We start from the raw sequence: 21,001 nt of genomic DNA, 5'->3' as shown, positions 1-21,001 counted from the left end.
AGAAAAATCGATGGAAACAGTATAAAAGGTAAGGCCCCAAACATCAAAACAAGGAATGTCACAAGCGTTGTCACCAGCAAAAGCAGGATCAGTGTATGTATTTCTCAGGACGACATCACATACATGTGTAACAGGAGATCAAGGAATGTATTCCTCAAGGACAGAGGGCTCAACATGTGGCTGGTTTTTCATCACTTTGCCATATACACAACCATACTTTGAAAATATTCCTCTTTTATCTTCCAGGCGAGTGAAGGCTGTTGTGCTGGGTGCTGCCTTGACCGTGTCCAGTTCTCACACACATCTTCATCACAGCAGGACAGTTCGAAAACAGACAGGTCCAGCAGCTCCCATCCCAGAAGTTAACAACAAGGTGAAGACAATACTGGCCGATGAAAACAAATTCTGAGACCAGAGTAGTAAAACCCTCTCGGAACAAAACCTCCAAACTCATAAGATCAATACTGACAGGATGAAATAACTCCCAACCAGGGAAAGATAACACCGATTAAGAAAAAAAACGAAACCACCCACACACACACAATTTTTGTTTTTGTGTGTGTGTATTTCATGGGTGGAAATGGTACTAAAATAGAAAATGTAATAGACACAACAACCATGTGCAATAATGCTGTTTCCTCCATTATCATAAACACTCACATACACCCCCCCCTCCCGCCCCACACACACACCCAGAATCACACAATATTACAACATAAAAACTCACTGTAAATAATATGTCAGCTTGAAGCTTTCATCTGGAAGCTTTCATCTGGAGGGTTGCATAGTAAATGAAAACCCAAAAATGAAGGTTTCAAGCTAAACAATTGGGTTTTCTCTATACCAACTACCTGACAATGTACTTTGTAATCATCACCAAGATAACCAGAATCATTTTAGTTGATCAACAACAATACTATTTAAGTTTTCTTGTGCATTATTGTAATAGCTATTGTTGATGTTGTGTGGAAAATCAAACAAAATTCTAGCCAACTCCCCTGTATTGTACACAGGGGCAGACATGTTGACATACTCAACAACTGTTCACTTTACAAAATGCCAAAAATGCATCAAAATCAAGTAAAAACCTGCAAAGATGTTGTTTTGAACACAGATCATGGCAATCCCCATTTGCAAAGGTAGTAAATGCACTCATGTGACCGGCTGGACTGTTGATAATGCAGCTATGCCTAAAGCGCAGATAAAATTATATCTGTGTTTGGAAGTGAAAGGCTTTACTGATGTCATTTTGCTTTTGTAGAGTACGGAAGATTTGCAAATGGGGGCCATGGAGGAGAAACAATGAGCTAGTTTTACAAAAGGGGTTTTGTAACAACCAATCAGTATGTACACAGAGACATGTTCATTCCTCTTTGCCAGTAAAGTTCAGACATGAAAACAATGCTGAAAAACAAACAGTCGCTGGGATATAACAGGATTGACAGTGTTCAGTTTTAAGAGTTCTCCAGTGAACAAGCCAAACAATGACAAAACATCACTAATCTTAGCAAAAATATAGATCTAACCCTTTGCTTGCCAACTAAAAGTAGGGCACAGTAATGCATTTTTCAGTTACAGGTAATAATTCAATAAAAAAAAAATCTAGTCCTGAAATTACTCACTGTAGATTTGTAAAACCTAAGAAATGTGAAGTAAACTGAATGGAGAATTCATATAAGATACTTCAAATGTGTGTGATCAATCTTTACACTCAAGTTGTGATGACAAAATGATGTAAACAAAAAAAACAAAACAAAAAAAACAAACAAACAAACCATCTTGGAAGCCATTTGTTATAAAATAATAGAGTATTTGACTTCTTTGAGCATAGGATTTATATATAGACTGAAAATAATGAAAGCACACAAATACTTTTGTCTTCTTTTGAATGTCTGTCAGTTTCATTCAGTTACTCAATATCTGCACACTATGTTAATATATACATCACTTACATGTACATCACACACTTAACACCAACTTTTACCAGTCAGCACTCAAAAGATCAAGATTAAATCCACAAAATTAATAGCAAACATTTTTTTAAATATTTTTTTCATATACAAAAGACAGTGCATTGATTATTGTGAATATTGTTGACAAATCATGATGCTGAAATAAATGTTTTCATATTGGAAATGTTAGTCAACAATAAACAAAACAAAACACTGACATTGCAGTAACACAGTGAAAACAGAAAAAAAAACCCAGCTCACAACTATGTGGGAGAATTGCAAATCAGTATACACATGCACAAAATTAGTACTTTGTTAGTGCAAGTTAATAAAGAGCAAAAGAAAATTCATTAACTTGTCTTTGAAGCTGCTGATGAAAGCACACACATGCATATATCAGAAGTACTCCAAGTTGTCAGTGATCCTTCAGGCAGTGGTAGCATTAACAACTGGATTCAAGGCACAGACCTGGATCTGACAGTGTTTACACCGGGAAAATGTGTTTCGCTGTCACTGTTTTCTCTCTTCCTTTCACCTGATAATTGTTCTGTAATGTCATTATCAACATGATCAACAGACCCACGTGTATCCTTACTGTCATAAGATTGATATTGCACAGCCTCCTGCGCCAATGGTTCTATCTCAGAACCACCTGTACGGTCAACATCAGATATATCTGACAATAAATCGTTGCCTGTCATTCACAACACAACTGCATCTTTATCAGCAACCATTTTCACTGCTTGTACAGTGACAAGTTTGTCTTAATTTTTCTTTCTTTTTTAGCACTAGACTGTGCTTCATCAATGAGCATCACCACAATGAATTGCCAGTTCTTTGTTTCATTGTCAGACTGGAGTGTTCCAGTAGTGCGACTTACACTGCAGTATTATTGTATTGATTCTCTTTCAATTCTTTAATTATTGCTATAATTCAGTATTTGCAGGATGTTGATAGCACTGTTCTTATCAAACAATATGTCACCTTTGTCAGTAAATGTGTCAAGATTTCTCTTTTAGAAAATAATTTCTCATTTAAAAACAATAAAGTATTCTTGTATCTGGTATTTTGTTCCTATGAAGAGCAAGAATATTTCTAGAACTGTGCAAATCAGTCTTTATTGACTGAATTGTGACTTACCAATGATGCAGGGTAGTTTCCTTGTCATAAAAGAAAGAACATACACATGGCTCCGATGAGTGATATTCATTGCGAATTTTGTTCCAGGCATGCATGATTCAAAAATATACAGCAGAAATACAGCAGACATCATATCACGCAAAAGAACAATGATCCAAACACTGCTCACTTGACATCACATGATGTCTTGTCAAAAGGCAAAGAGTTAAATTCCTTGAATATTCCACTTTGAATAACACTGCAGCTATACACAGATCTTCTCTGGGTAAGCAGCAAGCATGTGTGCATATACTGGTAAAATACTAAAGCAATCTGAGAGAATGCCAAAATGATCAATCAGATTTCTCAAAAGAACAAATAAGTATGTAAGCATGTCTACAAATATACTTGGTGTGCCAGAACAACTTGCTCTTCAATAAGCATATCATTACTATTCATGATTAAGAACAGAAAACAAACTTAAATAACTGAGCAACTGTCTGGGCAGGTCCAACATAGACATAACATCATCATCATTTAGTTTGTTGTCAAGAAATGGTTGTGAGGCGAATATATGAATCTGGATAAAGTAGCTGCACAGAAATATGAAACAGAACAAAGAAACCGATGTACAGAGCACTTTCCTTATCATGACACTCAATTCTTTCATGACATTTGAAGTTATCCACTTCATTAGTTCCCTCACTGTCCTACTAACCACTCGTCATGTTTCCATGCAAATGGTTTGTGCACGCACCAGGGTCAGTCACATATGCAGCACAATTTTTTTTTTTTAACTTAATTAAAAGCTATGGGGTGGTGGTCTTTCCAGTCAACATGGTTGAACTTGTGGTGGATTTGATACTGTTTGTGACATCAAATCAAATACTCACTCCAGCTCACTCACACAAACAATAAAAAAACAAAAACAATAATAATACTAAAAGAAAAAAACCCAACCAAGGTGAAATGGCCAAACAGCTGGGAGGAAACTGACCTGTGCATACAGCAACAGCAGCAGAAGATGCGTTCTACCATTAAACATTTTATTCAAAACATAGTCATTTTGGTCTTGGACTTGTGACACACAAACAAAATGTAGCTGTGTACCGACTGATTTTAAGGGTACGGACGGTACAAAAGAACTAACTAAATGATGATTTACTGAATAAAAGGATACACAAAAATTCCTGCGCACAGGCCAGGAACATATATAGGCCAGTCACAAATGGGTTTTTCCATTGTTTTATTTACAATAGTTATAAGAACATTAGAAAAGAAGATAAAAACTAAAGGAGAAGAACAGAAGATATAAAAAGAGAAGACTAAGAAGAGACATAAAAAGAGAATGTAAGAAGAGAAGACAGCGTCTGGAATGACACAAGCAAATGTCATTAGCACAACATGTCTGCACAAGTGAACAGTAAAGCACATGTATACATATTACATGGAAAGATTACCACTTGGTATTGCATATGTGTGAAGACCAAACACTGACATCAAATGACATTTCTAATACATTTAAATAGTGCAGTTAAAGTGATTGAAGCTATGCTGATTTAGTGAAAGTACACTGACAGTATAGATTAGGTAAAGCTTATACTGTGTCAAAGTGACTCAAATGAATCAGTTTATCATGTTGCACTATACTGGTGTAAGCCGTATAGGAGAGAGCATGATAACTAAATCACAATTAACAGACCGATACATACCAGGTGGTTTTAACCAGTAGCTGATATTAATCCAACACTATCTTGTAATCACAGCAGCAGAATACTACACACATCTTAGAGTACTGAGAATCAGTGAAACACTAACCTTCATCAGTGACAGCAAATGAGAAAGATCGCGTCATATGCACTCACTAGAATGTTCTGGAACAAACTATCTGTGTCCTGAGACGTCAATGACTGTGACGTTAAGAAGAATCAAATGGAACACTGCTCCAAGCATATGACGACATGATGTCAGCCGTCGTGAGAACACACACGACACACACTCACACTGCCCGCGTTCAGCAAGAGAGACAGAGAGAGAGAGAGAGAGAGCAGCTCTGGTCAGATGACTAACCAGGTATGAAATGACCACTCATCACTCACTGTGCCAATTTATGCAAGTTAAGCGGACTGCAAAGACAGTCACGTGTGCTGCGAGCAGATCGTCTCTAATCAGGCCAAATCTGACAACAACTGTGTTTGTGACAAGGTGTTCAGTGACAGATTTCTAAATGATTCCTGAACGTCGGATAAGCTGCAAAAGAGCTCAACACCTACTTTATAATGAGTATAAAATGAAGTGTTGATTATTTAAGATGAATTTATAATCTTAATTTAAGTCACCTGAACAGTGTCAGTTTTAACTAGCTCATTGCTGAAAATTACAAACTGCGTTAAATCAGTTTAACGTAGGCACACACAAATGGAATAGACTTAAAGATGGAATTCCGACGATTCTGCCCGTATAAAATACTTGTAGTTTACTGATCTGACAAAAGAGTTATTAATTAATTACGGTGGAACAGAAACACAAGTTTTCGCTCAGCCAAAGACGTACCGCGATGCGACACTGGTCGGGCCGTGAGTAGGTTGTCTGGCGAAGAGGAGAAAATGATGTAAGCGGAGTGACGTCACACATTCTGCGCGTGGGTTAGTTGCGAAAACTGTCGTCTGATGTAGCTCGTATGTGAGCAGTTTTGGAGCAAGCATAGCGCGCTTAGTCACAAAAACAAACATACATATTGTCTTCATGCCCCGCGTTATAAAACAAAATCTTAACAAAGCTTGGAGCAAACTCCTCCCCCCCAAAAAAGTAACAACAAAAAACAAAATAAAAAAACACACCGATGCTCCTAGTCTTGGTTAAGATTTCTTTTTATACCCAGCTTTGCTGAAGCATCTGCAATGCTTCAAATATTCTCTGGAAACAGCCTTTGCTAATAAACAAAACTTTTTTTATGGGATGGATGAATAAAAAATATAATGCTGAATCAATATGTGATAACATATGACAGCGACCTTTTACATCACATTTGGCCACAACTGTCATGTTCTTTCAGAAACAAAAATATATTTTGTTTCTAAATTTCAAGTAGCTTTATAAAGAAATATTACAACAAAACCACCACCACCACCAACAACAAAAAAAGAATAGTTTTAATAAAAATGCACATTTTATGCAATTACATCACAGCTGATTTTAAACTGTTGTAAGAAAACAGCTTGCTTCTGTCAGAATAAGCTGCCCACTTCACCATTATAATGGCCACAGTTCGCATTATGCCAAAGGTTCCCTGAAAACTGATGTTGACAGGTGCGCTGGTCTGACAGTACACCAGAAGGGGGAACGGAGCCAGCCAAGAGAGCATCACAACAACTGCTTGCAGGATCTCTAGCTGTAGATGTCCTTCAAGTCACCCGAGTTGTCACGCAGAACTTTGAGGTCTTGATACAGCTCTCGGAACTTTGGCCTCGTTTCAGGTTCCTTAGAGAGAACAAAGTCACCACCATGCTTCTTAACAACTTGACAATGTTCAAACGTAAAATCTTATCAACAGAATTTGTCTTATCAAGCCAACGACAACTACACTAAGGAAAATTTACACGGTGTGCACAAATAACTCTCACTGTAGTGTTTGTTTACTTGAACAGAAAAAAAGGGCAATTTTGCCAATCTTCGATGTTGATTAAAATTTTGCTTTCCAAACAATGCTCTGTTGTTTAGAGTTAAGATTTCAAGGAACACTGCAGCCACTTCGAGACCATGAGCCAGAAATCATGTAATTTTCTTCTGCTCCAATCAAAATGGCAGCAAGAGTTTAAGAAGTGCAACACTAACCAACAACAATAACAACAAAATAAGGTTCAAATGCAGTTTAATGAACCCAAATGCAATGCAACTTATTCCATTGGTTAAACTGTATGCTACTTAAACTGAATTTCTTTATTTGTGTGATTTCTTTATCTGCAGACACATCTTGAGGCTGCAGAAGTGCAAGCTGGTTGAGTCTAAGGACCTACTGGCAGATGCCTTAAAGTCAGGTTGTTCAGGGCGAAGGTCACGCCACATAAAAGGTGGTGTGGGTCAAGGGCCTGGGTTCTGCAGAGAGGCCCCTGTTGATGAGGTGTGGGGTTGACAATGAGGACTGTGTTGATGAGGTGCTGACACTGAGGAATGTGGCTATTGATGAGGTGTGGGGTTGACACTGAGGACTATGCATGCAGATGAGGTGTGAGGTTGAAAATGGCTACGGCTGTTGATGAGATGTGAGGTTGACAATGGCTATGACTGTTGGTGAGGTGTGGGGATGACAATGAGGACTATGGCTGTTGATGAGGTGTGGGGATGACAATGAGGACTATGACTGTTGATGAGGTGTGGGGTTGACAATGAGGACTATGACTGTTGATGAGGTGTGGGGATGACAATGAGGACTATGACTGTTGATGAGGTGTGGGGATGACAATGACTATGGCTGTTGATGAGGTGTGGGGATGACAATGACTATGGCTGTTGATGAGGTGTGGGGATGACAATGAGGACTATGGCTGTTGATCAGGTGTGGGGATGACAATGAGGACTATGACTGTTGATGAGGTGTGGGGTTGACAATGAGGACTATGACTGTTGATGAGGTGTGGGGATGACAATGAGGACTATGACTGTTGATGAGGTGTGGGGATGACAATGAGGACTATCGCTGTTGATCAGGTGTGGGGATGACAATGAGGACTATGGCTGTTGATGAGGTGTGGGGTTGACAATGAGGACTATGGGTGTTGGTGAGGTGTGGGGATGACAATGAGGACTATGGCTGTTGATGAGGTGTGGAGGTGACAATGAGGACTATGGCTGTTGATGAGGTGTGGGGGTGACAATGAGGACTATGGCTGTTGATGAGGTGTGGAGATGACAATGAGGACTATGGGTGTTGGTGAGGTGTGGGGATGACAATGAGGACTATGGGTGTTGGTGAGGTGTGGGGATGACAATGAGGACTATGGCTGTTGATGAGGTGTGGAGGTGACAATGAGGACTATGGCTGTTGATGAGGTGTGGAGGTGACAATGAAGACTATGGCTGTTGATGAGGTGTGGAGGTGACAATGAGGACTATGGCTGTTGATGAGGTGTGGAGGTGACAATGAGGACTATGGCTGTTGATGAGGTGTGGAGGTGACAATGAGGACTATGGCTGTTGATGAGGTGTGGAGGTGACAATGAGGACTATGGCTGTTGATGTGGTGTGGGGTTGACCATGAGGACTATGGCTGTTGATGAGGTGTGGAGGTGACAATGAGGACTATGGCTGTTGATGAGGTGTGGAGGTGACAATGAGGACTATGGCTGTTGATGAGGTGTGGAGGTGACAATGAGGACTATGGCTGTTGATGAGGTGTGGAGGTGACAATGAGGACTATGGCTGTTGATGAGGTGTGGGGTTGACAATGAGGACTATGGCTGTTGATGAGGTGTGGAGGTGACAATGAGGACTATGGCTGTTGATGAGGTGTGGAGGTGACAATGAGGACTATGGCTGTTGATGAGGTGTGGAGGTGACAATGAAGACTATGGCTGTTGATGAGGTGTGGAGATGACAATGAGGACTATGGGTGTTGGTGAGGTGTGGGGTTGACAATGAGGACTATGGCTGTTGATGTGGGGTGTGGATGACAATGAGGACTATGGCTGTTGATGAGGTGTGGAGGTGACAGTGAGGACTATGGCTGTTGATGTGGACTGGGGGCTAAACACGAGGATTGTAGGTAAGCATGGGGAAAAAGAAACACACCAAGCAAAGCCAGAAAAAAAAGGACAGATTAATAATGAATAAATAAGTAAATAAACCAAAGAAATAATGACAAACCAAAATACAAACTGAATACTACCTTGTGCCAACACTTCTTCATGATTGTGTACACATCGTCTGGTGCATTGGACGGCTGCTCCAGCCGACCGTCCAGATGGATCACGTAGTTCACCACCTCTTGATTGCGTTTCTTCCCATATGGCATCTGGCCGCAGGTGAAGATCTCCCACATCAGTATACCTGAACAACCCAATCAAGGCCAGGTGAGTTCGCTAGTTAGTTCAGTTACTCAAGGAGGCATCAGTGCTTTCGGGGCAAATCCATACACACTACACCACATCTGCTAAGCAGATGCCTGACCAGCAGCATAACCCGACATGCTTAGTCAGGCCTCGAGGAATAAAAATTGTCAGACCCCTGCCGGAGTCTGCACTAGTGGGTCACGGTTAAGTATGTGTAATTAAAAAGAAAAGAATAAAGTGCATGAACAAGTAAAAGGATACATCATTAAAATCAGTGACTAAATTAATCAATCAATAAATAAACAAACAAATGAATAAATAAATGAATAGCAAAAAAAAGGAAGCAGATAGATAATGAAATAAAACACAATCTGGGGGAAAAAAAAAAGAAAAAAAAAGAAGAAAGAAAATAAAAAGACAATACTGGTAATAAATAAACAAATAAGCCAGGTGAACATAACCAACATCTGGGTGGTCCTGCAACCCTGCAGTTCTCTCAACTTACAAAACCTGTTGATACTGATATCCCTAAAGCTCCCTCTCTGTAAGTGTGCGAGTGCATGCGGTCTGAGCATGTGCATGTTTGTGTGTGTGTGTGTGTGTGTGCATGCGTGCGTGCATGTGTGTGCGTGTGAGTGAGTCTGTTATTGCATGCATGAAAGAACACAAATGGTCATGTTCATAAAGATGTTTGATGCATATATAAATTTAATAACTTCTTCAATGCCATGTGACCATTCCAGCTTGGAAGTCTAGTTATATGATACAGAATTCATAACAGCTATAAGAAAGTTCAATTATATAATCAAATATGCATATAATTTACAATCAATGCAGATTCATTAATTGACTATCACTTTTATCATCATAGAAAAGTCTGCCTTTCATTTCATTAAGTCTATCACCATCATAATATTGACAGTAACAATGACAGTACATTTGTAATGCATTTTCATGCAACTCAAAATGCTTTACAATGCTATGTGAGTAAGACACTAACCACTCAAGAAAATGCACACACACACACACATGCATGCATGCACGTATATCCCCCACCCCTCCCATGCATGTGCACACGCTTCTAAGTGTGCTGACGCAAGGCACAGACACACACACACACTGACACACACACACGTTTCCTTATTTCTAAGCATCATGACACAAGGTACTGACCAACACACACACACACATAACACTTCCTTATTTCTAAGCATTCAGACACAAGGTACAGACTAACACACAACACACACTTCATTCTTTCAAAGCATGTTGACACAATGTACAGACCAATACACACACACACACACTTCATATTTCTGAGCATATTGACACAAGGTACAGACCGAAGGACCAGACGTCAGACTTGATGGAGAAGCGAAGCAGCTCAAACACTTCGGGTGGAGTCCATCTAACGGGAAACTTGGTGGACATAGAGCCCTGAATCGTCCCGGCTGACGCATGCCTGACATGACAGTACACAACGCACAGTGTACGACATGGAGTGCACAACACAGAGTATACGACAGAGTACACAACACAGAGTGTACGACACAGAGTATACAATACAGAGTGTACGACACAGAGTACACAAAACAGAGTGTACGACACACAGAGTGCAAAACACAGAGTGTACAACAGAGTACACAACACAGAGTGTATACAATACAGTGTGTACGACACAGAGTACACAACACAAAGTTCACAACACAATATAACACAACACAGACCTATATACACAAAGTGCATAACAAAGGGTGCATGACACAGATAACACGACACACTGTGTACAATACAGAGTATACAACACAGACTACAATACACAGAGTGTACAAAACAGGGTGCATGACACAGAGTATACAACACAGATAATGCAAAAGTTACTACAATACATAGAGTGTACAACACTGGGTGTACAACACAAAGTAGACAACACAATGTGTACGACACAGATTACACAACACAGGGTGTACAACACAGATTACACAACACAGGGTGTGCAACACAGATAACGCAATATAGGGTGTACAACACAGTACACAACACAGACTACAATACATTGTACAACACAGGGTATGCGACACAGAGTACACAACACAGGGTATGCGACACAGATAGCACAACAATTACTACAATACACAGAGTGCACAACACTGGGTGTACGGCACAAAGTAGACAACACAGTGTGTACAACACAGAGTACACAACACTGGGTGTACGACACAGTGTAGACAACACAATGTGTGCGACACAGAATGCACAACATAGGGTGTACAACACAGAGTACACAACACAGGGTGTATGACACAGAGTACACAAAAACAGGGTCTATGACACAGAACACAACACTACAATACAGTGTACAACACAGGGTGTGTGAGTACACAACATAGACTACAACACATAGTGTGCACAACACAGAGTACACATCATAAAAGAACTCAACACAGAATGTGCAACACAAAGCGTATGACACAGAGTGAACAACACAGAGTACACAACTGAGAGTATAAAATGGAATATACAACAGACTACATAACAGAAAATATCATGAAAGTATACCAGTGCTATCATAAACATAGTACAATTCTTTCGCTTAAATTATGGTTGGCGGATTGGACATATATTTTCCTACACAGGCCTACAGATCTAGATCAATGGCCTAATGCATGCAGAACAATTCCAATAGTGATAAACTTACTGGCAAGATGGCTGCCTTCAATGGTGCCTTTGACTACAAATTTCATTATGTCCATTCTAGTTAAAACAGTACCCTCTTTAAAATATCTTTATGCAGTAAACAAGTTATGGTGTAGTTTGTATCAATCTGTGCATTCTGTCAAGAATTTTTTTTCTTTTGTTTTAAGTGTGGATGAGTAGCAGAATGTCAGGTGATCTTTTAACCAAACATTCCAGCAATGAAACAGAAATGACCTTGTCACATCTTGTGGATATGGATGAGAAACAAAATAAACCACTGAAGACTAAACAAAATGAAACTTTCACAATCCGGAATACTGGATGATCTGGTACGAATTATAACCTAAAAGGTATGACTGAAAGAAATTCATTTCTTAGAATTTAATCCAAATTTGGTACTGACAGACAAAGCAATTCCAGAGAAAATGAATTTGTTAACGATTACCATGGACACACACATATTCACACACATGGACACACAGACAACAAAAACACCAGGTTATTACACAGACTCATGTTCACATTGTGTGTAAATACACACATGAGTTGAAAGTGAAGAAGCTGAGAGAAGTTAAAAATGCAAAAGAAAAAAAAGCACAAAAAAGCCACACACTCTCCCCCTTCTCTAGTCCCTCTCCCTGTCTCCCTCCCCCCAACCCCACTCTCTCTTTCAATTTCCCTCCTGTTAAAAATTCTGTCAAAGAGAAATACATATATATTGAATAATCATCTCTCTCAAAATCACCCACAATTCACTTTTGACTGAAATAACACGATGAATTACTACATGCATATAATCATTCACATGCACACAAATCCCTCTGGTCTGTATTCAGGCCATGCACTGGCTTCATCAATGAAGGTTCAGGCAGGTGGTTGTCACTGTCTGCTGCATGTTTGCTGCTGGCTGTTAAGTCTAATGCGGGACAGACTGGCCTGGCTTCAGGGGCTGTAAGGCCAAGTCAGTTCTGGGTTTGATGCTGCAGTGTCACAGTTCTTCCCCCTTCTCCTGGTGAAAGATGTGGGTACGCCCTTTGAATCTGCACACCGAAGTTTTCAGGTACGCTGCACTGTGCGCAGCACCAACTCCATCCTTCACACCAGGGGTTCATCCATCAGCAAGCTGGGACAGTGGCTATAAGATCCCTGGGTTGTCCATGTAACACTGGAGTTTCTTCTCCCAGATGATGTCCCAACAAGGCCAACATGCTCACTGTCTGGGTTTGTAGTCAGAGTTTTCCTCCTCTTTCGCTGGCTGCCACCCAAGGCTAACAAGCCCAACCTGCCTACACACATGCAAAAGACGCACACAGAGAGCTCACCTGGACAGTCCAAAGTCAGCCACCTTGACCAAATTGTTCTTTCCCAGCAGACAGTTGCGGGCGGCCAGATCACGGTGGATGAAGTTCCGGTTCTCCAAGTACAACATGCCCTGACACACCTGAAGGCAGAAGTCGATCAGGCGTGGTGTCTGATCTTTTAACAGTTCCGCATGGCGCTGCAGGTAGAGATTTAAGGCACCTGGACAAACAGGTCAAACAGACAGGTAGAGATTCAAGCCATTTGTACAAACAGGTCAAACAGACAGGTAGAGATTCAAGTCATTTGGACATTCAGGTCAAACAGACAGGTAGAGATTCAAGGCACCTGAACTAGGCTGCATAAGTGATCTTTGATTGAAGTTTGATTTGTGTTAAGAATTAGACTTTGGAAAATTCTCAACCATCAGGAACAGACCATAAAAGGTGGTACTTCACATATTCCTAACTGGAACACAGGAGTAAATAGGCAAATGCTTAATGCATTTTTTTCTTTGGCTATGCAGGTAAACATTACATTCTAACTCAATCCTCTCCGAAATAAGGCAAACACATCTGAACTCCTGATCAGCTGGATTCACAATACATACATCTGATGAGAATAGGATACTACAGTGTCAGCTGACAACATGTTTAATACTGAAAATCTCTGAAAAAGCCCATAACCCAAATAGAAAATAACTAACTGGGGCAAGCTGACAGCTGTGTCTGTATCTAATACTTGCCTAGTAATGAAGCATTATCAAAGGAGTGTGTTTATGTGTATGCATGTATGTGTGTGTGTGTGTGTGCATGAGCATGCGTGCGTGTATATGTGAGACTGCAAGTGTATGTGCATGTGCATGTGTGTGTGTGTATGTGCACGTGTATATGTGAGACTGCAGGTGTGTGCGTGTGTGTGTGTGTGTGTGTGCGTGCATGTGTATGTGTGTGTGTGTTTATGTGCACACACACATATTTGTGGAATGTAAGAGCATACACCTGCATGCACATGCTTCAGAGTTCAAGCTCTCTCACCATTTCTCATCAGCTCTGTAACAATGCGCATGGGACGCTCCTTTGTTACCACACCATACAGCTGCACCAGGTTTTTGTGACAGAATTGCCTGAACAAGGGCAGCAAAACAACAACAAAGAAATCAATTCACAAATAACGGATATAATTTTCTATATCACACACACATATGCAAGCACAAATACACACACACACAGATAAGGATATCATAATTTCAAAATCTGTTTTATCATGGCATCCTGTGATCTTGAACTCTGACCTCTAACCTCAACCCTCTGTGGAATATTTGTTCCATCCATGTACAACCAATGTACCACTTTCTGAGAAAGACTGGGTGCAAAATTTTCAGAGAGGCTGGATGCAAAAACTTCTCTTTCTTCACTCTTGCACCTACAAATTAAAAAAAAAAAAATCCCCACCCCCCATAAATATCCCCCCCCTCCCCCTATAAATATACCTTGCCCTGTGTCCCCTGACTGAATTTCAACACACATCATGCTGCAGCAATCAATGGCCAGTCTGACAAAAAAAAAAAGGACATGAAATACAAGCTCTATCAATGTTTTTTTCTGCCTAGCAAAGTGATGACCATGATGACAGAAAATGTCTGGCAGTGAACAGTACCTTGACCAAAAAACGGACTGGTCAGAATCTTTAAAAACCAAGTGCATGACTTTGACACAAAAGGGTCACTGTCTTTGAAGCCATACCACTGTGAACTGACTGGTGCTCTGGAAACAATGACCACAGCATTTTTCACATAGACTGTTTCTTGTGCTGACTGTAATATCAGTGCTTTCTTTAACAGGTCCTTAACTTCTTGTTAGTTGTGTACTTATATCAGTGACGCTGATCTTCATACTAATGGTTCTTAAAACATCACAAGAAAGAAATAAAGGAAAAAAAACAGTAAGAAAGAGGAAAAAAAGGGAAGAATACAGACCGGAAGAAAAAAAAAGAAAAATTCCAAGAAGGGGAAAAAAAGACAAGAAAGAAAGAAAAACTGCTAAAAGAAAGAAAGGACAATCTTCAGTACATTTTGAAAACCATTTCATATTATGCCAAATGTTTGTGAAAAGTCTAATTTCAGGTATCTGACAAGTTAGTTTCTAAGGAAAAAAAACCCCCCAAAAACAAGAACTTGGATTTCTACATTATCAACACACTATCTCAAAGAATCTTACGTCATGATCTTGGCTTCCTCAAGGAACTCTTTCTCTTCCATCGCATTTCCCTTTATCTGTTTGATAGCCACGCATGTCCCCCTGAAGGTTCCTGTGTGTACTGTCTGCAAACACACACACACACACAAACAGGAGTACAGGCCATGAACGCTGCTATGAACAATCGAAAACAGAGTATGACTGCCAACATGGCAGGGGTAAAAACAGTCAAACACATATAAACCCACTCATGTATATGAGTGAATGCAGGAGTCGCAGCCCACGAACGAACAGCCCACGTTGCCTCTCATTATTATCACTGTCGCTTATAGCCCAGGTGACAGTACAGGCCCAGATCTGGGCTGGAAAGGAAGAAGTCACATTCATGCACATAAATCTAAGACATGCCTCTGACACTGACCTTTCCATTCAGGACCTTTCCTCATTAGAGGATCATTAAAAAGAACCTGAACACTAAAACAATTTTTCATAATACACAAGAAACACACCAAAAAACAATACATACATATACATATATGTATACCTATATCTACATACATATATATGATATCTAAACAGGCATATTAAAAAAAGCCTGTGGGTAACTCACACTTACCAGGCACAAAAAAAAACCCACATAACGGTGCCCAATTACATACAAAAAAGACAAAAAAAACCCAAACCCAGTGGTGAATGGACCAGCAAGGCGTAAGTTAAGAAAGGAAATGATGACAAAAAGAAAATATAAAATGCCAGAAACAAAGACAGTGACAGAAAAGAAGTCAGCTCAGAATTTCCAGATGACAGGGACAATATTTTTAAATGGGAGAGCCCTTGGCATCTCCACAGGGAATGTTATCAATTCTAACAGGCTGAACTGAACCACTCAGCACAGTATCACCCTCTTTGTGGATGAAGGTTTTCCAGATAATGCACAAATTTCCTAACCAACATTGATTGTGTTGGTGAATTTCTCAGGCCATGTTAACACTGTGGTATATTATGAATGGAAGTGCTGAGTACAGCAGTGGTGTAGTCTAGTCTCAAACCTATATGCATCTCCAACCCACCAAGTTGTCAACTGTATCTGACCAGTGCAACAGCTGAGCGGTTAAAGCACTAGACTTTCAATCTGAGGGTCCAGGGTTTGAATCCAAGACAAGGCGCCTGGTGGGTAAAAGGTGGAGGTTTTTCCGATCTCCCAGGTCAACACATGTGCAGACCTGTTAGTCCCTGCACCTCCTTCGTGTGTATATGCATGCACAAGATCAAATAGGCATGTTAAAGATCCCATAATCCATGTCAGCATTTGGTGGGTTATGGAAACAAGAACATACCCAGCATGCACACCCCCAAAAACAGAGTATTGTTGCCTATACAGCGTAAAAACGGTCATACACATAAAAGCCCACTCGTGAATGTGGGAAACACAACCCCAAAACAAAAAATCCTTGTCAAATACAAACTCTTCTCTCTCTCTCAGCTGAATGTATGTGGTGGAGTACTTTAACTAGCAAACTAACATTTTATTTTACAAGAAACAATTTGTCAGTATAAAATTTACTTATAACAATGACTGTTCCAAGTATCTCTTACCGAATAAATTATTGTTTGGGGACAAAGGGTGGTAACTGTGAAAGAACAGAGATTGGTGAACATAATGCTAAGAAGTGAACACAAAAGCCAGTAACTGACTATGTCTGTCAGACACTATATCATTTCACTCACCCCAGAAGCACCTGAACCCAGCTCTTCACCAACTTCTAAAACCTCTGGATCTATTTCAAACAGACCTGTAAAAACAAACATTGCACATCAACAATAACAACACAAACAAACAAATACAATTCTCTTCATATTGAAATAGTTATATCTGGTTATTAGGTAGAAATATGAACTGGACATCTAAGAAGTGTCATGTTGAAAAGGAAAAATGAAAGGAAGAAAAAAAAGATTGCAAAAACAAATTTCATCGAGTAAAAAAAAAAAAAAAAAAAAAAGCTCCAAAAATTACTTTAAAAAAAAATTTTACCCTCAAACCAGAACAAACCACTTACTGACATCTATTTCTAAGCACTGGTAATTAAGTTAATGGTATCAGCCAACAACATACTAAGTACTGCAACATTCATACACATGTGGATACTCATTTTACTCTTACGCTCTTAACAGAACACCCATCAAATGGAAAGACTGCTCAACAGAACATAAAATCATAGGGAAAAAGACAATAATACAAAAGGGTTGTTCCTGGCAAAATTCTGTAGAAAAATCCACTTCGATAGGAAAAACAAATAAAACTGCATGCAGGAAAAATATCAAAAAAATGGGTGGCGCTGTAGTATAGCGACACACTCTCCCTGGGGAGAGCAGCCTGAATTTCACACAGAGAATTCTGTTGTGATAAAAAGAAATACAAAACACAAATAATACTTTTGTGTTTGTAGGCTGCAATGCTCATGTTCAATTCTATCTATGAGTGGAGCTTTTTACATGTATGAACATTTTTAACTCACTATGTAGGCAGCCATACTCTGTTTTCATATGTTTACATGCTGGGTACCTTTCTATTTCCACATCCCACCTAACGCTGACATGAATTACAGGATAAAAAATCCAGAAAGTGCATATTTGTCTGCATGTTTTGTCATGGGCGATCGGAAAATTCTCCACTACTAATCCACAGGTGCCAATAGTGGGATCAAATTCAGGATCCTCAGATTGATAATCCAATGCTCTAACCATCTGGCTACTGAGCCCATCATCACTAAAGCTAAACTGAATTATCTTCATGAAAGACAAAGAATTATGAGGTACTGCAGCATCAAAACGAGACAACCAACCATGAGGAAAATGTGGATACCAGATCATTTTAAAAAGCTGCTGGGTTAACTTAGTTTAACGCCAATGAAGAGGAAAATCTTTCATCATGCTCTTCATCTTCCTTTCCTGCTGAAGAGGAAACCTGGACTTGGTTGCATAAGTGATCTTTGCTCAGTATTTAGAATTTTCCCGAGTCTACTGAATTCCAGGCATTAAGGAAAATGCCTGACACTACGCAAATTTAGTGCCACCAAGATCCTTTATGGTACCAAAACCCATTTCACAGGGAGAAATTAGCCACTTACTGTGTCCAAATCCAGCTGTTGTGGGTTTGACGTTTCTGCTAGGAGCACAGGTTAACAAAGTCACCAAATCTGAAACAGGCATGTGTCTGTTTATATTCAAATGAAAATAAGAACTGAAATACTAAAAAGCTAAATATATAATGTTAACCATTAACCATTCAACCCTAAGAAGGTTGCGGCCTAACCAGGCTTCTGTATCATATTGATGAGGAAAAATGCAGAAAACATACTGAAATTTGCTGGGTTTTTTCCTCCAAACTGATATATGTGAACACAACCAGGAATACTGTATAGTTAGTTCCTTTTGCTTGCAGCAAATGCATATGGAAACTATTTTAATGAAACTAATTTAGAAACAATACTCGGGCAAACAGTCCCATGAGTTAAAATTTAAAAAATCAAACAATAAATTAAGCATCTGTTTCGAACAATCAAATTCAACTTAAAAAGCCTTATTCAAAGGAATGACATCATCAATGAAAGAGGTCAGAAAGAGAGCTCTTCTCATGCCATGCCACTTGTGCTCAAAATTCCCTCATCATTCTAGAGGACAACATCCTACATAGGGAGTACAGACATTCATCAGATGAACTGCTTATCCTTAACACTAACATGCACACTTGTGCATGCTGGAGTGCATATAATGAGGGATTACCAAATACTGTTATTTAATACAAAGCCATTTTTTCTTTTCCAAAAACCATATGCACATAAGAATAAGAATAAGAATAACTTAAGTATCTCCAACTGGAGAAATTTGGTCAGGTGCATTATCACAACATAGACAAGTAAACAACATGGGGACCATAACTGTAAAAGTCAACAACAGCTTTTACCAATATTACAAAGACAAAAATGTAAAAAATATCACATACAACGTTTCATACATACATCCACACATTGCAGGTAATAACTAGTATTCTTAATGTAAACTAGCATTCTTAATGTAAAAACAGAAAGAATTAAGAAACATTATTGTGAATATAATTATAAGCATAGCCTACTATATTGCACACTGATTATAATAGACAGATACGATAAGAATAAAGATAAATTGCGGAAAACCACAACCAGATAATCAGCACGCACCTACACCCACCCACCCCACACACGTGGATTACTTGATTAAACAGGAGTAATAAACATATGTTCTCAAATAAAAGCATTTCACATATTCGCTTTTAAAACATTGCAATTAATTATTACATCGTAATTATTAACAGAAATATATTTAGAATATGGACGTTAGCATTAGACACATTCCATTCTACATTCATCCTGCATATTGCACATTATTCATCCTACATACTGCACATTCATAATAACCAAATGTCATGTTTTTAAGGTCAGTAAACACACACACACACACACAACTAGAACAAGGTACAACCTATCATGCACAGACTTTCACACGTCTCACATGAGAGTGTGCGCGCATGGATCTTCTTTGTCTCTTTTTTCTTCATTTAGTTACCTAAATACTTTGAAACTAAACAAAAAACAACAACAACAACAAAATAAAAACTATGGGGAAAAAGGCAGAACAACTATATAAAATGCATGCAGGCAAGCATACAACTCATGTAAGTATGCACTCACACTCACACCACTTACCTTCATCATTGTTTTTATAATAGTTGATCATCTCAGGTATGTTGGGAAATTTACGTTCATGAATCTTCAACATGCCGTCCGTGTCAGTTAAGATGAGATAGCGCCACACATTATCATTCTCTGAGCTGTAAAATGCAAAACACACTGCATTTTTTCTGTCCCTGGCTTACCATCTAGACACAGCCTTCACCCAACGCATGTAGGACACTCATTCACAAAGTAGAAAAAAGTACCAAAAATGAATCAAATCTGGAGGTCTAAAAAAGATGTACCACTGACTGGTAATATCCATTGAAACCTTAAGACTGTGTATCCAATAGGCATGTGTTTTTTCTATTGGTCAATGTGTCAAAGATGGCGACAGTAACACAACAGAAAAACAGAATATACTGTACAGTTAAGACCGAAAGAAATCTCTGGCAAAGTCTGCTTCAGTAACCCTCCATCTCAGGGCTTCCGTTATCATACACATGCGCATCCCTGGATTTCTTAAACAAGACAGAATGTTTTTCAGTTTTGGTTCGAGTGCCAATGGGACACACTTTAAACTGGTGCCAATGGGACACACTTTAAACTGGTGCCAATGGGACACACTTTAAGCTGGTGTCAATGGACACATGAAAGAAATCAAACAAACAACTGTTTTATGTTTTTAATTATCATTCTCAACTGTTCTGTGTATCAATCTATTACACCTGACTGTTCTGTATTGTAATTTATCATATATAACTGTTCTTAGTTGTAATTTACTACATATACTTAACTATTATGTGTTGTAAATTATCATAAAATACTTATGCTTCTAATCTGTATATATTACAGACTTCATCTTGCTTAATTTCTCTAGCTGAGGTAATAAGGTCATTCTGATTCTAAGTTTTAGGTGATGCCAATCTAATCTCATGTGATCTCTATAGATATTCAAACAAGTATATGTCTTAAGCGTT

At 39.2% G+C, this 21,001-nt stretch overlaps 1 protein-coding gene across 1 annotated transcript in view; it reads right to left on the bottom strand.

Moving 5' to 3' along the window:
- Positions 1–760: 760 nt before the first annotated feature.
- Positions 761–21,001, bottom strand: part of LOC143298729 (tyrosine-protein kinase TXK-like) — a 40,067-nt gene continuing 19,826 nt past the window's right edge. The window contains exons 10-18 of the mRNA XM_076611650.1: positions 20,055–20,179; positions 18,441–18,509; positions 17,041–17,105; positions 15,334–15,437; positions 14,152–14,240; positions 13,138–13,336; positions 10,462–10,580; positions 8,956–9,116; positions 761–6,551 (exon numbers count right to left, since the gene is read on the bottom strand). Of these exons, the coding sequence (XP_076467765.1) occupies positions 6,459–6,551; positions 8,956–9,116; positions 10,462–10,580; positions 13,138–13,336; positions 14,152–14,240; positions 15,334–15,437; positions 17,041–17,105; positions 18,441–18,509; positions 20,055–20,179 (1,024 nt within the window). The 3' untranslated portion in view covers positions 761–6,458. The remainder of the gene's footprint in view (positions 6,552–8,955; positions 9,117–10,461; positions 10,581–13,137; positions 13,337–14,151; positions 14,241–15,333; positions 15,438–17,040; positions 17,106–18,440; positions 18,510–20,054; positions 20,180–21,001) is intronic.

This window comes from Babylonia areolata, chromosome 24 (assembly GCF_041734735.1).
Source record: "Babylonia areolata isolate BAREFJ2019XMU chromosome 24, ASM4173473v1, whole genome shotgun sequence".
In the NCBI taxonomy this organism is placed as follows: Eukaryota; Metazoa; Mollusca; class Gastropoda; order Neogastropoda; family Buccinidae; genus Babylonia; species Babylonia areolata.
Note: the sequence above shows the minus strand (reverse complement) of the source record. Positions and strands in the feature narration are given on the sequence as shown.